We start from the raw sequence: 17,104 nt of genomic DNA on the forward strand, positions 1-17,104 counted from the left end.
ATATAGCCCGAAAAAAACCACAAGAACTGAGTGATTCCGGCCATGAAAGCTTTCGACAATAAATTGGATTTTATGTTGAAAACTAAACATATTCTAGAAAATTACTACAATTGGCCCTCCCTATCCATGGATCCATCCACAACCTGAATTTTTCCATTTCATAGAAGGGACATTATGCCACTGTATATAAAGGGACAGCCACAGATTTTGGTATCCATGGAGCCAAACCGAGTGACTACCAAGAACCAATGTATTCTGTTTTGATAATTTTTAGAAAGCAGGATTATGCTAGAATTCAGATGGGTAATATATTTTTTAAGGTTTTTTGTTTTTAATATTTTAGTTTTTGTTTCAAGTTTGTAAATGTTGTGGCAACCAAAAGATACTGCAACAGATTAAAAATTAGAACATTATATACAATTTAAAAAAAATCAAACAAATTGTTAAAAGATGTATTTACAACTATCCATTTACAGAAAGGCAATTCCCAAGTCACAAACATAATATGTTCGTAGGTACTTCAATTGAATTTGTATATAATTTGGAAAGGTACTGTGCTGTCAGTTCCCAGATTAGTTAGTTGGTTATTGGCTTAAAATGGCTTGTCCAAGCCTGGATCTTGTTGGGACGAATTACAGACACGTCTTGCTTCCAAGATTCCCTGATAGTAATAATAACCCTGAACTAAAGATGGCTCTCTTTCCCCAGGCAAAAAGGGCGGGCAAACTTATTGATACAAACCAGAAAGCTCTGCTCTCGTAAAACTAACAGAAAAGTGACTATTCTCAAACTGTGGGTGAAGCAACCTAACAAAAAGAGCCGGGACTTATACAGTTCCATCACAGGTACATTTTTAAGTGTAACTCCAGCCTATCTATCTATAACTTTGGATACCATAGGAAAGGGTTAACACATCTGTAGTGTTTGTTTTGCTGTCTGTGCCCCTGTTCAGAAAATTGCACCTCACTTACTGTCCCTGAGATAACTGGATTTTGAAGGATTTGGCATGTTGTGGAAACAAGGATTGGTGAGAAAGCTTCAGTGGAGATACCTTTACCCTATGATAACTCTTTCAGTAGTTAATTTCCCTTCCTGGTGACAGATTTCTCTGACTTCCTGTTGTCACAGCTCCATTCTATGAATCGTTCATAAGTTGGATGTTTGTAACTCGGGGACTGACTGTATTTAAATGCTTAAAACAATATACTGGAAGCTTTTTACTGGAGGAACTAATATATCAGTTAAAAATGGGTAAAGAGAAGAAATGGAGTGCCTGAAATAAAAGCAGGTTTCATTTACCAAAAATACTGCATCCTAGGGTTACAGTCAGTAATAAATTAGCTCAGAGAAGACCAGTACATAATGATATGGAGCACTCTAATTTCCTTCATATTTTTGTATAAAGAATCAAAGAATCAAAGAGTGGAAGAGACCTCATTGGCCATCCAGTCCAACCCCCTGCCAAGAAGCATGAATATTGCATTCAAATCACCCCTGGCAGATAGCCATCCAGCCTCTGTTTAAAAGCTTCCAAAGAAGGAGCCTCCATCACACTCCGGGGCAGAGAGTTCCTTATGAAAATGTGTTGTAAAGGTTATAAAATGTAGTCCATTATAATGGCTGCAATGCAAAAAGCACACTTATACATAAATAATTATATTATAAAGTAAACAAGAAAGAAGACATAAATAATGCTCTTTAATGTTAACAATTAATTCCCAATACTACCTTTCCTGGACACCTGAAAACTTGGTTAAGATATTTAAATTGTCACTTATAAGTTTAGATAATGTCAGCTCTCACTGTGTTTGCTGTCTAAAAGAAAACATATCACTTTATTCTATTCAGAGATTAATCACTTACTTTGCAACCTTCGTGTGGGACTCTCCCCATGAAGCTGTCGGCGTGGCAAATATGGTGAAGGGTGGGGAAGTGGCAATGAAGAGACATCGTGCGTCTGGAGTTTGTACCAGTGGGGCTCATCATCTAGCAGTGCTGTCTCTAATTCAATTAGAATCTAAAATGGGAATCAAGGGGATCAATTAAATTCCAAAAATTGCATTAAAACTGTAATCTCTAAAATATACTTTATACTATATTCATATATGTTTTCATTCAGAATCAATTTAATAATCACACTGGTTTCATAGCAAATGCATATTTGAAATACCTATCACAAACAAAGCATTTAAATATGGAGAGCTTGTTACCAAAAGCTAAGGCAATTAACAGTGTAACTTATCCAATGTGAGGATAAGATTACCAATGTTGCCAATATGTGTGTTTTCCTGATTTAGAATACAAAAACGCTCCAGCCCATAATGTCCACTCAATCACTTACTTCCAAGAAGCTTTTTGGCTCAGAAAGTATGCTGAGGTTAAAGAAAAAAGGAGTTGGTGATGCCAATCACTCAAGAGCTTTTTCTCCTACTGCCAATAAAGACAAATGTTCTATTGTCTGTTTTCAAGCTGCTCTCAAGTTTCTCTCATTTCCCTACGCCTTATGAAAACCTTCCATGCAAGTAATTTCCACTGCCAAATTTTACTGAAGCAGAAACAAAGGGTCTCCACTGCCACCCGCTCCCCTCTACTGAGAGTGGGGAAATGCCTTCTGCTTGCTCCACCACAATTTCTCCACCTTTTGGGGGTGGGGGGCTTCTGCTGTTACAGCCAGAAAGTAGTTTTGAGGAAAGCTAGCACATGAGTTTCTACTGGAAGAAAGGCATTTCTGCTAATGTGACTCCCATGTAATCCAAATTCCCTTGTGGCAAGGTGCAAATTTTTGTACAAGTGAGAGTGCCTTGCTGGCCAGTTGTTATGGCACTAGTGGAGGATCCCGGGGGCATCTATAGTGGAACAAGAGCTTGTCTTAAATAGGATGATCCCTCTCTGTCTGAACTGTCAGACTCTAGGGTGCAGGCATGTAGCCGGGGGGGGGGGCTTGAGGGGCTTCAGCCCCCCCCCGAAATTCTCATGGTGGTTCACGAAAAAGCCTTACTGGTGCATTATTTGAACTGTTATGTTTATTCATATCATGATCTGATCACTATACTCAATATATCCCATATGCATGGGGGTATTGGGGTAACGATACAAAAGGTTTGCTAGGGTAGACCCTCTTTCACTCAGACTCAGCCCCCCCCTGAACCAAACTCAGCCCCCCCTCCCCCGAATTGAAATCCTGGCTACAGGCTTGCTAGGGTGGGTTATGACAAGCAGACAAAAACTGTACTTTTGCTGTCGCAGCTTCAAGCAACACCAGGGGAGGGGGGACCCTGAATGACCCAGAAACAGGATCTGTCCCTCCCCCATATGGCTCCTAGCATCTCAGTCATGACACACTCCTACACACATCCTCCCAGGAAGATTCCCGCAGGTAGAGTAGAGACTAGCCTTTAACAGAAGTTTAAAAAGATCCAGTCAGCTACTGACCAAGGACCATCTTGGCCTAGTCCACAGGCAAAATAGTATCATTCCAGTAAATATATATGCAAGGAACCAACTATTTGTTAGGGGAAAGTACCCTAAAATAAAGCAGAGCATCCAAATATCAAACACGATATAAAATTTGAGCATCGGTTTATTAGCGAGCAGAGAGTGAAGTCCCGTGTGATGTGGGTGTAAAGAATTTAGAGCTTAGGCAGACAAAGCTGTAGAGTCCAATCTTTAAAAATCACAAAAGGTTTATTTACAATAATAAGAACTAACTGCATTTCTTAATAATCAAGAACTGGGTCTGAGCTACTCTAATTCCCATCTCTTCTAAGGTTTCAAGAGAGGGAAAAACTCAATCACTACATCTCTCCTGACACACAAACAGAGAGAGATCTCAAAGCACAAAGCACATACTCTCCATACTAAAGCGTAAGAAGGCAGATTCAAAAAACTTGCAGTAGAAAAGTATCCATTTAAAACAACCAATCAGAATGAGAGCAGAAACAGAGAAAAGAAAAAGATAAATTCCCAACTGTCATACAGGAGACATAGGGGAAGGGAAACCCTGAGACTATTCTAATGCTAACTAACTTATCCTCATTGAGGACTGCAGACTTGAGCAGTGTGGGGTAGGATTCCAACACTATTCATAACATTAATTACTCTATTTGTTTTTGTTGTGCATTGTTATTTATACTGCAGATGACATTATGGTCTTTATGACTGTCAATTTTCTTTTGCGTATTTAGTATAGAGAAAAGGGATAAGCAAAATGCAGCACGTGAACTTCATGTGGCTCTTTAAACTCTAATATCCAGCCCTCAAAAGCCCATTAAAGCCCCGAAGGAACCAAGCCTCCAATTTAAAAGAAATGGATTATATATGTGCCCAAAGTTCCCAAGATCAATCAAATTACATGCAGTGGTTTTGCCTCCACAACTCCCAAATCCCTACATACCTTGTAATAAAACAACAAACACATTCAGATAAACAAAAATCAGCCAAAATATATCTGGAATGAAATGATATTGGCCATGCCATATTGTATTCCAGTAGGTGAGTGGGAAAGGGCTCCCACTGCCTCAGCAGTTGTCCATCACTGCTGTCGAGGATGACCTTGTGTCAATTCAACCCTTATCACATGTTGACTACTTTTGCACATTGCTGATTCAGCACTTGGTGAATGACAGCAGACATTTGGGGAGAATATTTTTGAGTTGCTTTTATCCTTCTGTTTACTGATAAAGCCTACTTTCCTCTTGAGAGCATGTAAACAAAATCTCCGCTACTTTATGCCAGCATCAGCAAACAGATATGCTTTCTTTGCCCAATAGCACAGAATTTTATTCGGTCAGATTTCTTAAGGATGACTTTAAAATATTCATTCATTGTAAACTATTGAATAACACTGCATACCTCTCCCAAAAATTCACTTTCTTCCTCACGAACCCGCGCTTGGTCCCAAAGAGTAATTTCCAACATTCGTTCTCTAAATTCCCTCCGATGAACTGGAGAATAAATAAATGTTTGGTTCCATTTTGGTTCCAAAGTTTTCTTTACTGTTTTTGTTCTTCTTTTATTCTTATCACTGAAATTCAATGAAATGAAAGCATTGTTATTCTATTAAACACCGATTGTATAAAATAACATTTATCTGGTTGTTGGTTGGATTCAGGAAGTTCTCTGTTCATATATATATATAGAGAGAGAGAGAGAGAGAGAGAGAGAGAGAAAATCAACACAAAAACACTATGTCATTTTCATACGGAAACATGAATCTTATATACTAAACGTATCTGCTTCTGTACTATTGTACTAATGATTTGGCATGAATATAACATGCTACTATCCAAACAGTTTTTTTAGGGATGCCTAATATCAAAATTTTTAAAAGAGACATTTGTGTCATATTGCAAACAGAATTTCAGGCCCAAAAATGACTTGTCAGATGACATTTGGGATGGCTCTTTCGGAAACAAAGGTCCAACACACATTCCATCCTTTCGGTGATTCCCTTTAGTTTATCTGCTAGTATGAAGAAAATAATTTTGTAATGTAGAGTCTAAAGCCTAATAGATTTATTGCAATGTAAGCATATACAAAACAACTTAAGCCACAATAAAGTCTGTTAATTTTAAAAAAAACTTTCTGTATGTCTTTAAGTTCATTTTTGTTTATTTAACGTTTGCACAACAATATGAATATTCTTCATCATCACAATACTTATATCTTATGTATGACAAATCCATTTCAGTTCTAGGTTGAAACACAACCAATGTGGAAAAATCAAGTCCGCATATGTCAATGGTCATGTAAAGCAATGTATAGCTGGGTGGGCCTGAGGTTTTTTATAGCGAGGTAAGAAAGAATTGAAACATCAAAAGTGGAAAAAGTTTTTTGTTTTGTTTATTTGTTCAGTCGCTTCCGACTCTTAGTGACCTCATAGACCAGGAAATAGTAAACACTTCATTAATAGTGGCTATTAAGCAACTCAGTAAGGAATTCCATTGGTTGCTGTTCATTTTCCGGTCCCAATTCAAGGTGCAGGTTATCAGCTACAAAGCCCTGAATGGTTTGGGAACCGCCTATCTTCGTGACCGCATTTCCTTTGACAATCCTGCATGATCTCTTCGATTCTCAGGGGAGGTCCTCCTCTCGCTCCCACCTCCATCACATGTGTGACTTGTAGGGATGAGGGAGAGAGCCTTCTCCATTGTGGCCCCTCGGCTTTGGAACTATTCACTAGTGAGATTAGGCAAGCCTCCATCCTGGCAGGTTTTATGACCAACCTAAAAACCTGGCTCTTCTGGCATGCCTTTGACAAGTGAACACATATCCCCATATCATGTCCGTCCCAACTATAATTCTGTCCTCATGACGCACTTTCTCTTGTCTTTAATGAAGGCTCAATTCCATTGTTCGCCCTTTCTGAGCTCCCGCACAGACACATACTTCTCCATTTTCGTATCTCATCCAGGGTTTTATCAATCTTATTCTGTGCATTTGGCCTGCCCACTCTGCTTTTATTTTATTTCTTCATCACGTTAGTTATGTTATTTTATGTATTTTATTTTGATATTATTATTTGCTGTTTGTATTTTATTTTGTTGTATTGTAATTCTGGGCTTGGCCTCATGTTAGCCATCCCGAGTCCCCTTTGGGGAGATGGTGGCGAGGTATAAATAAAGATTATTATTATAATTATTATTAAAGTTAATATTGCTCAGAATGTTACTTTAAAAAAATACTCAGGTACCTTCCCAATACCCAAATAAATGGTAACAATGACTTTACTGTTAACAATCTAGTTGCCTTTTTTTTAAAAAAAACTTATTGCAAGTATGATAATTACCAAATAACCAAAAAAAAAACGGGAAATAATTTTTACACTAGAAGTGGAATTCAGTTGTGCAAGGGAAAAGGCAAACACAGAAAATATTTCAAATAAAGCAGATCCTTAACCAAGGAGATCATGGCCTTTCCAGTTTTGAAACTGAATCTGTTTGTTTGAAATGTAAAAAAATAATGAATGGCTTAAAAATGGTGCTATATGGCATGGCAGTGGAATCAATTTCTTCAGACAATTTCCAATATTTTAAAAATGTTCCTAAGGAATGGCAATATGTTCAAAAGTGACTTTAAGTTTTCAAAGAGAAGATTTCTCTGTTTCATTTATGGTAGTGAATTGTAGTGAATTGTGGTTGTGAATCTTTGGTCTTTCTGTATAAAATTGCTTTGCTCTTCTGTCTAAAATTAACAATGGTCTTTCGCTATTGTGATAGAAGGGCCCCTGTGGACAGATGCTTAATTTTGAAATATGTAACATGCTTTGGGCATTTTAATCCCTACAGTTTTACTGAGTTAGGCCATGTTTAATTGCCCCATTCCCTAAATGTTTGTTTAATCAGATGCTGTTGTGATTTGTAATTGAGAGAGTTAAACTTACTCCGCTAACTTGGTACAATAACTTCCAAATATTTTATTAAATTAACTGTGACTCAGAAACCTGTGATTTGATGTAATATTTCTCTCTCATTTCCATAACAAGACTAACTATTTCCGATTTCATGCCTGTATGTTTACAGGCCTTTAATAAGAAATCCTACTCAAGACTACAAAAAGTCTTAGCAGTGTCAAAGAATGCTATGCTTAAAAACTGAATTTATTATTTAACTGTGATACATTTCATTGCATGGCTTTCTTACAAAATATGACTTGTGTCTAGCTTTCATAATTCTCCATTTCATGTTGTCTATATAGGTTCCAGATATATGCCACCATGTTTTTAGGTTAAATGTCTCATTTACAACTTTGTAGCCTGGTTAATTAGTGTACCGGAACAGTAGGCATTAACCTCCTTAAAATAATTGTTTGTTTTATCTATCGAGACTATTCTAGTAAGCTAGAACAAGTTGACAACTACTTTACAATTTTGAAACTGAATAGAAAGCCCTCAATACTAGGAGATTTGTGTACACTTTTTTTGGGGGGGGGCTCTTTAAAGTCAGGCAATGATACTTAATGGTGAAGATCTCAAAATCACAGATATCAATAAAAGTAATAACAACAATTTTATTCTTATACCCTGCCACCATCTCCCCGGAGGGACTCGGGGTGGCTTATATGGGGACCAACTAATCACAATCAAAACATATAACAGATAAAAAATGTAATTAAAATAATTTAAATCAGAAAAATAAAAACACCATAAAAATACAGAAACCGACATCAACAACCAGTAGCCGGAAAAAGTGGGCATGTTCAGATTTTGGGGGCAGGCAGCGCAAAACGCAGACTATAGAGCTAAGGTTGGGAATAAGCTGTTGGAGAAAGTGCTGCAAAAAACAAACCCATAAATTAGGGCTGGCCAGATCTGATCGGGAGCTAAACTGTAGTTAATCGAAGGCACATTGGAACATCCAGACAGTGTGGGGAGAGCAACAGCTAGAAAATGTGTTCTGCTCCCCCTGGATTCCATTCCCATTGACTTGAGACTAGTGAATACTTGGCATGAAATATATTCAGATGAGAAGGATTATTCCTTCTTTTACGTGAGCTTCTTTTACATGAGCTATATAAAGTTTACTATTTATTGATTTCCAATCACTAGAAAGACTTTTTATGAAGGGCCATGTTAAACCACACTCCACTTGAAGAAGCTATTCACATACATTCCCAAATCTTTCTCATTGTCACTGAATCCTAGTCTTCTTCCCAGATCTAGAAACAAACTAAAAAAAAATTATACATTCATAATGTGCAGAATTCTATCCTTAACCACCACAAAAATGGAAATTCAAATTATATTATGAAAAAAGATAGAAAATGCATATTACCATCATTAAAGGTAATACTGGGAGATCTACCACATCACTAAAATTAATTAAATATTCAAAAGGTTTTTGTTATTGTTTATTCCTTCAGTCGCTTCCAACTCTTCGTGACCTCATGGACCAGCCTATGCCAGAGCTCCCTATCAGCCATCACCACCCCCAGCTCCTTCAGAATCAACCCAGTCACTTCAAGGATACCATCCATCCATCTTGCCCTTGGTCGACCCCTCTTCCTTTTTTCCTTCCATTTTCCCCAGCATCATTGTCTTCTCTAAGCTTTCCTTTCTTCTCATGATGTGGCCAACGTACTTTATCTTTGCCTCTAATATTCTTCCCTCCAATGAGCAGTTGGGTTTTATTTCCTGAAGTATGGAAATCTATATATCTCTGTGTCCCCCAATGAATTAGCTATGAGTGAAATTTCATACAAAGAATACGTGAAGACACTATTTAAATGAGAATTGATTTATTCTTCTATCTATTACCCCTAATCAATTTCCTTTGGACAGAAAAAAAACTTTCTAGTTATTTTTATGGGGAAAAAATCTATATAGTAAAAGCCATTAGACTGTGGTACAAAATACACTCTCCTCCTTTTATCTTCTTTACTAACTCTTTATTGCCGCAAACACCACAACAAAGCATGAGGCAGCACATCCACTGAAACCCCTCTGTCTAACTATAAAAGAAGTTACAGTCACACTGCAAAAATTGTGATGTAGAATAGTAACACAATGCAGTAATATCATAGTAACTGAAGAAATAAATCAATTACAAATAACAGTTTACTTGCAACTAGTTACTTCTAAGGAATCCTAACCTCATTGCATAAAATCAATTAACATATATAGTTAATCATTTGCTAATGGCTGGTGAAATGGGTCATCCCTGCAAAGTTATCTGTAGTACAACCTAAACAGGATATAATTAGTGGGCACTGGCTGTACTTTTATATTTCAGTTCTCTCTCACTATATTCAATTCTCCCAATCAAGCTATGTGTGCTTAACTCTTCCAACTTACGTTACACTTCCTGCATCTGAGGAAATAGGCTGAGATCTATAAAGGCTTGTGGCATAACAAAATGCATCATTCTCACAGATTTCCACAGATTTGCCCCCGGTGGCATAATGGGTTAAACCCTTGTGCCAGCAGGACTGAAGATGGACAGGTCAGAGGTTCGAATCTGGGGAGTGAGCGGATGAGCTCCCTCTGCCAGCTCCAGCTCCCTCTGCGGGGACATGAGAGAAGCCTCCCACAAGGATGGTAAAATATCAAACATCCACTGGGCAACATCCTTGTAGATGGCCCATTCTCTCCCACCAGAAGCGACGCAGTTTCTCAAATTGCCCCTGACACGAAGGAAAAAAAATAGATTTCCACAAACTGCTGTTTCTAGGAATGGTCACTTACGCTTTTTCTGTAGGTAGTATTATACCAGGATATGTTGGTTTTGTCTATCGTACTGATGATTTTATATCAGCAATGAAGGAGAATTGGACTAGGTTATACTGGACAAGTTTCTCCTTCAAACTTGTTTCATCAGAGCTTCACATCCTTAACCAATTAAATGTTTGAGCTGTTTAATTGCACTTTAACAGGTTATTTTTCCATATGAAAGAGAAGTATTTTTGCCTACTAAGCTTATTCCTTAGAGGGAAGAGCCGAGAGAGACTGCTTTGTTGTCAAGCAAAATAATTCAATGGGACAAGCTGCTTCTTCTTTAAACTTGAAAGGAAGCACTAGGAGTAATTAAAGGAAAACCTCAACATTGCCTGTCTTAAAAGAAAAGGCAATTCCTGTGAAACTTCTAAAACAGGAACTATCATAACTTCAAAGTACATGCATTTTACTGGTTTCCGAATTATTTAATAATAGAATACTTTTTTCATGTAGTACATACCATATAGATGCAAAAGGTAAATCTAATGAAAAATATTGACATTAATATAGTTGTTATAGCAACAATGTTGAATTCAGTGCAATGGATGCTTGAGGCTATTATGAAATAGAACACATAAAATGATAATCCACAAAAGCTGATGCTGTGTCAATGAGGGCAAAAGAAAAATTATTCTGCGAACTTAATTATCTTTTATATACATGTGGGGAAGAAGCTGCCCATTTCCATACACTATAACCATCATATGCTTCCTTCATATACCTATACACCATGAGAACTGAAGACTGAACTATAGATGATATTAAGGCTGGATCTACACTGGCCTATATCCCAAGATCTGATCCCAGATTATTTGCTTATCCCATATTATTTGGCAGTGTGGACTCATAATCCAGTTCAGAGCAGATAACTTGGGATCTGATCCTGGATATAAGGCAGTGTAGATGCAGCCTAAGTCATCACCATTCTATACCTATGAAAAATTTGTATTAGCTAGAGAAATATTTAGTGGTAGCAGTCTCTTTCATCTTTTCTAACAAGCTAATTGCCATGCAAGATTATGGCTAGGAAGAGAAGACTTTAAATTGTGTTTAATATTACCAAAACTAAAACTTTATTTTACTGGCTCTTAGGCCTCTTCCACACTGCTCTATATCCTAGGGTCGGATACCAGATTATCAACTTTAAACTAGATTATATGAGTCTCCACTGCCAGGTAATCTGGGATAAGAAGATAATCTGGGTTCAGATTCTGGGATATAGGGCAGCGTGGAAGGGGCCTTAATCTCTCCACCCTTCTCCTATTCTTTCCATTCCTTTTGCCTTCTGTCCTTCCACAATTTCTGCTCCTCTCTTTGTTGATGGAAGTTTTTTGTGGAGGGAGGGAGCAAAGCTGATCACAACCAGAATCCTAATAGCTAGAGTCCCTGAAATGGATCTGTGGAGGGATGTCATAAGAGAAGCACATATGTGCAGTGCTCAATTTTTTATTTGTCAATATTGGACACTTAGACCATTCGATGGGAGCTGCTCTTTCATGTCAAATGCCAGCAACTGTTCACTATATCCTGCATATAAATTAAAAGATAAGAGTAATAAATTGTGGGTTTGTTTGATCCTCTTGTTATAAGAACACATCCTGTTTTTCCATCTTCTATCCTGATAGTTGTCTCACGTTCATTACAGAGATTACCCATCAAAAAGTTCATTTATTTTAGAAAAAGAATTTTAAAAGCCTAAGCAAAGGTTAGGCAGTGGAAATGGATTGTCACGATCTCCTTGGCACCTACCATCTGCCCTCCTCTCTAGATCTGAGCACAAAGTACCTTATTTTTCTCCAATACTGAGGATCTACATGTCAACAAAGTAATACAACCAATAATCTTGTTATATAAAGGATAATAAGAAATAGTAAGTATATACAAGAAAAAAATTACAGATGGTAAGAAAGATTCTAAAGACAGAGAAATTGAAAACAAAAAAGGAATGTTCCAGAATACTATTGATTCAGTGACACAGGAGACAAACTGTAATAAATGTCTATTAAATAGAGGTTGAATTCCACCCAAAACTTGCTCGCTTAGTTTTTTAAAGTCCCAAATGGTCATTATAGAAGCATACAATTCTGTTATATGTGAGTCACAAAGATCACAAAAGAGAAATAAAGGCTTGTTTTGCAGATTACTGTTTCGCAGTTCTTTAGAGAAACTCTGACTTTGAAGAACCAGTCATATCTAATTCTTAGTATTCACATGTAAACAGTTTGAAAGTTACAAATATATGATTACTCAGCAGTCTGGAGGTGCTTATTACACATTTGAAAATGAGTATTAATGTGTAATGCTACTTTTTCTTCCATTCTAGGAAGACAATGGCAATCATTATTTTTTTATTTCTGAAAGTCAAACAGTAGTCATATATTGTTTAAGGCTTTCATGGTCAGAATCACTGGGTTGTTGTGAGTTTTCCGGGCTGTATGGCCATGTCTTAGAAGCTTTCTCTCCTGACGTTTCACCTGGATCCTCTGAGGATGCCTGCCATTGATGCAGGTGAAACGTCAGGAAATAATGCTTCTGGAGCATGGCCATACAGTCCGGAAAACTCACAACAACCCAGTAGTTATAGAACTCCAGTATTTAACAGAATTTGTGCCATTATATGTAATGATATTCTCACACTAAGGTGCTACTCATTCTTGCGGTACAACTTTTACGCACAAACACACATTTTTTTCTAACAATAGCTATAATTAACAACACTACTACCAGAAAAAAGTATTAACATCTGTTAAATTAATCAAAACTTTCCTTCATCCTACCTTCTGTCAGGAAGAAAGTAAATTTTAACATAAGGATTTCTTGGCCTCCCATCTTCCCTTGAAGGAAGATCCTTTGCTCCCAAAATTGTGACTATCAATTGATGACCAACCTTGTCATACCACAGTTTTATCTGTAATGAGAAAATATACATCAATCAGCCATTTTTTCTTTGTACCAGTAAACTTTCAATAAATATTGTTTTTAGCTTTTAGCTACGTGGCTCTTTTGATACTGCAATGGAGATATTGTATCATTCTAATTTGTGATATTAAGTTGCAAAATAAGATGATATGATACAATAAATGCCATGAAATGAGTTTTCTACGGACGTTCTGGTTAAATAGTAGCCATTTACAGAGAAAAAGCATTGTTTACTTCTATTATACCGGTTTATTAAACCTCTCCAAACCTCTCATTTTGAGAGGTGTGTGACTCTTGGAAGCCTCAGTGAGGAGCACTATTCTTTTGAATGAAAGATCAACTCCCCACACCCCACATTTTGTCATCAAAGTGCTTTTTTGCAAAAAAGGAAAGTGGACTTCTGACTGTTTCCGATTTCAGTTGCCATGGGGGGTTCTAAGGAAAAACTGGCTTCAAACTCACTTAGGTTGTTCACCCTGCTGGAAACAATATGTGCTCATAAATAATAACCTATTCTTATATTGATTATTAAATATCAAGGGCTATAAAATAAGGTTGCAGGCAATATATACCTATTCATTATGTAACTATTCATATTACTGTAACAGATCTATTGAAGTACCTATGCATCCAGATCACTGAGATTTTTTTCTGCATTCAAGTATATGGTTAAATATCTTAACGCTTCAACTTTTTTCTTAAAACAATATGAAAACCACATAACTTTTTCTTTAAAGTCATATGGTAAATTCGTCTTAGAATTAATACAGTAATGTAACAAATATTTTCTTATCCTAGTTTAATCATTATGCTTCCCAACAATTCTATATAGGTAGTTCCCAAGTTACAAACAAGATAGGTGTAGGTGAATTTCCCTTCCTAGGGAGAGATTTATCTCACTTCCTGTTTTCTCAGCCCTGTTCTTAACTATGAGTCAAATGTTTGTAACTCGGGGAATCCCTGTATACAAAAAAAGAAGGAGATTAGAAGGAAATCACACAGTGGTGTGTTTTTCCGTATCTGCAATTACCAAATGCAGGATGAAGAGAAAATATATACATGTCACTGACTTTGTAGAAAGAATTGCTGCTTTTGGTGGTAGCAGGAGTTTTCACCATAAAGTGTTTCCCCACACTCAATAGAAAAAGGACCACCATGTCAAGCCAAGTCTCTCTACATCCATTGAGATCAGTGGTTCTCAAACTGTGGGTCCCCAGGTGTTTGGGCGTGCAACTCTCAGAAATCCCAGCTGTTAGGATTTCTGGGAGTTGAAGGTCAAAACATCTGGGGAACCACAAGTTGAAAACCACTGATCTAGATATTCCTAATTCAAATTACTGGTAACGCTCATCTTCAACATATGAATAATGTAATAATAATTTTAAGATGTTTTGATTCACTTCCAGTGCACTACAACAAACATCTACTAAAAATATATATTCTTTTGTATTCAACAGTTTACACCCACAGTGTTTATAGTATTGCATCTTAAAATTTATTATTTATATGAACAAAAAGGCACATACTAGCTTCTTCATTCAGTATGATTTATTTTTATAACACTCTGATTAGATATAGTATTGTAGCTACTTTAGTGACAATATCTTTAAAATGAGTCATACTATATTTCATATAATTCTCAAGACTTTCAAGTAGAACATATCTAAAGCTGAACTGAAGCTCTTGCTTAGATTTAATATCAGTGCTTTTACTCCTACCTTTAAAATGCCTACTAAACATGAATACCTAAAACCTCTGTTATGATTATCAAGAACCCTTATTTTCGCCCTGATTTTTTTTTCATTTTGATGACATAATAAATTGTGAAAACAGTATGACATGTAATGCTAGCCAAAAAGTTGAGGTCAATAGGTTTTATATGTAGACGATCTGTATAGCAGTTGTTGTCTGTGACTTATTTCACACAGTAGGGGTGGAAAACACTATTATGACCTGAAATATTCCACTTTGATTTTCCTAAGCCATAAAACAGTATAAAAAGTATAAACATATAAAGCATTTATACAAAAGATTACCATTTCTCCAAATATATTTTGCAACAAAAGCAAGTAATGTTCTCTATACAAAAAATAAAAAATAAAAAAGGAGAGCATGCAGCAAAGCAAGATAAGCATAATGACATTCTTGCAACCTACAATTGGGTTAATCTACAATACCTTAAGGGATTCCTAAAGAAAAAAGGCAAACAACTTGTACCCAAATAAGATAATAGAACATAGTCGGTACTAGGCATCATTTAAAGAAAATATTGAACTTGTATTCAGAATTTGAAACAATGCATCAAAATGCAAGCAAGGGGCAAATTTGTTATACAAGGTACAAATTTATTTGCCCATCTTCTACTCAAGAAACTACTGTCATTTGGAAAATGCAAAAAAGGAAGAGTTAAGTAATGAAAATGAATGATTTAAAGAGACACCAACCTTGATCTAATGAGTTCCTAAATCATAAACACAAGTTCCCTTATTACTCGTTCAAGGTATGCATTATGTGAGACGTGGAGTAATTATCACTGTTGACATCTGTTTTTGTTTAATTCAATATAATTAGAAATAGATAAAAAGGAAAACTAAAACCAGTTGTCTCTTTAAATGTTAATTTAATATTCTGATCTTCATGCATTACTTTTCAAGCTGCTCACAAGACAACATGGATTTTGTTAATATGGTCTGAAGCAACATATTAAAAAAATTAAAATTGGAAAACGGATCAAAAGTATGACGTTTTCCTACTATGCATTTTCCAAGACAAATAAAAGAGAGAGAAAAACACAACTTTAGTTTCTGTTGGACAGATGAAGCCTTTACCTGAACCCTAGGAACAAAAGGCGCTGTTCTTCTACTAAGGCTTTGGCTCTGGTAAGCAAAATTAAAGAAAAAGCAATAAAACAAAACCAAAAAAGACAACACGCTGGAAACTAAAAGACCAAAAGTAAAATGAGGACAAACAACTTTCAACACAGCTGTACACCAATGTCATGTTCATCATTAAGAAAAACTTTAAAATGCAGTGTATATGGTAAACCTGCATTATGGTCTTATACTAATTGCATTTTTATTTCAATAAAAAAAGCCTAGCCATTTTCACATTATTAAAGGTGTCTGTTTAAAAAGGTGTCCCAGCCTTATTCAGCATTGATCAAAATTTGTCGATTTTTCAATAGTACTATTAATAGATTTCTACATATCTGTCATAATAGAGGTCACTTGAGAAACAAGTCATTAACAGTACATTCGTATATCTGATAGAGAGGCATAACATTCATAATGAGTATTACTCCCAGGTAAAAATACAGTTCTATATCCATTTCCTAGAGAGTAAGTCCCATTGAAATAAATGGGATTTTCTTTGTCATAAACAAGCAAAGTGTTGCTCTGTAAGATATATAATAATCAGATTTATAGTATAAAACATGAGAAATCACTCATTAATAGAACCAATATTTTCAATATTAAATTATTCAATGGTAATTTTTCTACAGTTTAGTTAGACACTGATGCACTTGTAAATTTATGCTATTCCAATATTCTCAGCATTAAGCACATGCCAAAAGGTAATAATATAACAGTGAGTATCTTAAAAGTGCCTTTTCCTAAGCACTGAGCCAATAAAGTCATTTGTGATTATAAAGCAAGGGTTTCCAAGCAAGCTTTGGACTCTATAACTAATATCTGAGAAATTAACCAACGTTAAATGGAAATCTAAATCTAATACAGACCTATCAACCTTAGCATAAAGTATTTAGGGTGCAATTAATAGTATCTTGACACATAATTTGTTGTGAAAATTGTAATAAAACAGGATCTCAAGCTTTGAAATCCTTAAAAAACACAACCTATGTTGGATTCACCCCACAGGGCCCTCACCTGGAAAGATCCAGACCTTACCTTAAGGTTCCGTTCTTTCCAGGTATTTTATTAATCCGGAGCAAACTAGGAAAGCCCAGTTTTCTCC

General features: G+C 36.1%; 1 protein-coding gene across 49 annotated transcripts in view; it reads right to left on the reverse strand.

Annotated features, from left to right (window-relative positions):
* The window catches only part of RIMS2 (regulating synaptic membrane exocytosis 2), a 401,331-nt gene that overhangs the window by 174,465 nt on the left and 209,762 nt on the right, over positions 1-17,104 (reverse strand). For 25 of the 49 annotated variants that reach the window (XM_060775730.2, XM_060775737.2, XM_060775717.2 and 22 more), the window contains 4 exons: positions 15,958-16,005; positions 12,988-13,118; positions 4,852-5,023; positions 1,864-2,017 (listed from right to left, as the gene is read on the reverse strand). In XM_060775730.2, coding sequence (XP_060631713.2) covers positions 1,864-2,017; positions 4,852-5,023; positions 12,988-13,118; positions 15,958-16,005 — 505 coding nt within the window. The remainder of the gene's footprint in view (positions 1-1,863; positions 2,018-4,851; positions 5,024-12,987; positions 13,119-15,957; positions 16,006-17,104) is intronic. The other 24 variants (XM_060775747.2, XM_060775725.2, XM_060775741.2 and 21 more) reach the window with 1 other exon arrangement.

The sequence above is a fragment of the Anolis sagrei genome, chromosome 4 (assembly GCF_037176765.1).
Source record: "Anolis sagrei isolate rAnoSag1 chromosome 4, rAnoSag1.mat, whole genome shotgun sequence".
NCBI lineage: Eukaryota > Metazoa > Chordata > Lepidosauria > Squamata > Dactyloidae > Anolis > Anolis sagrei.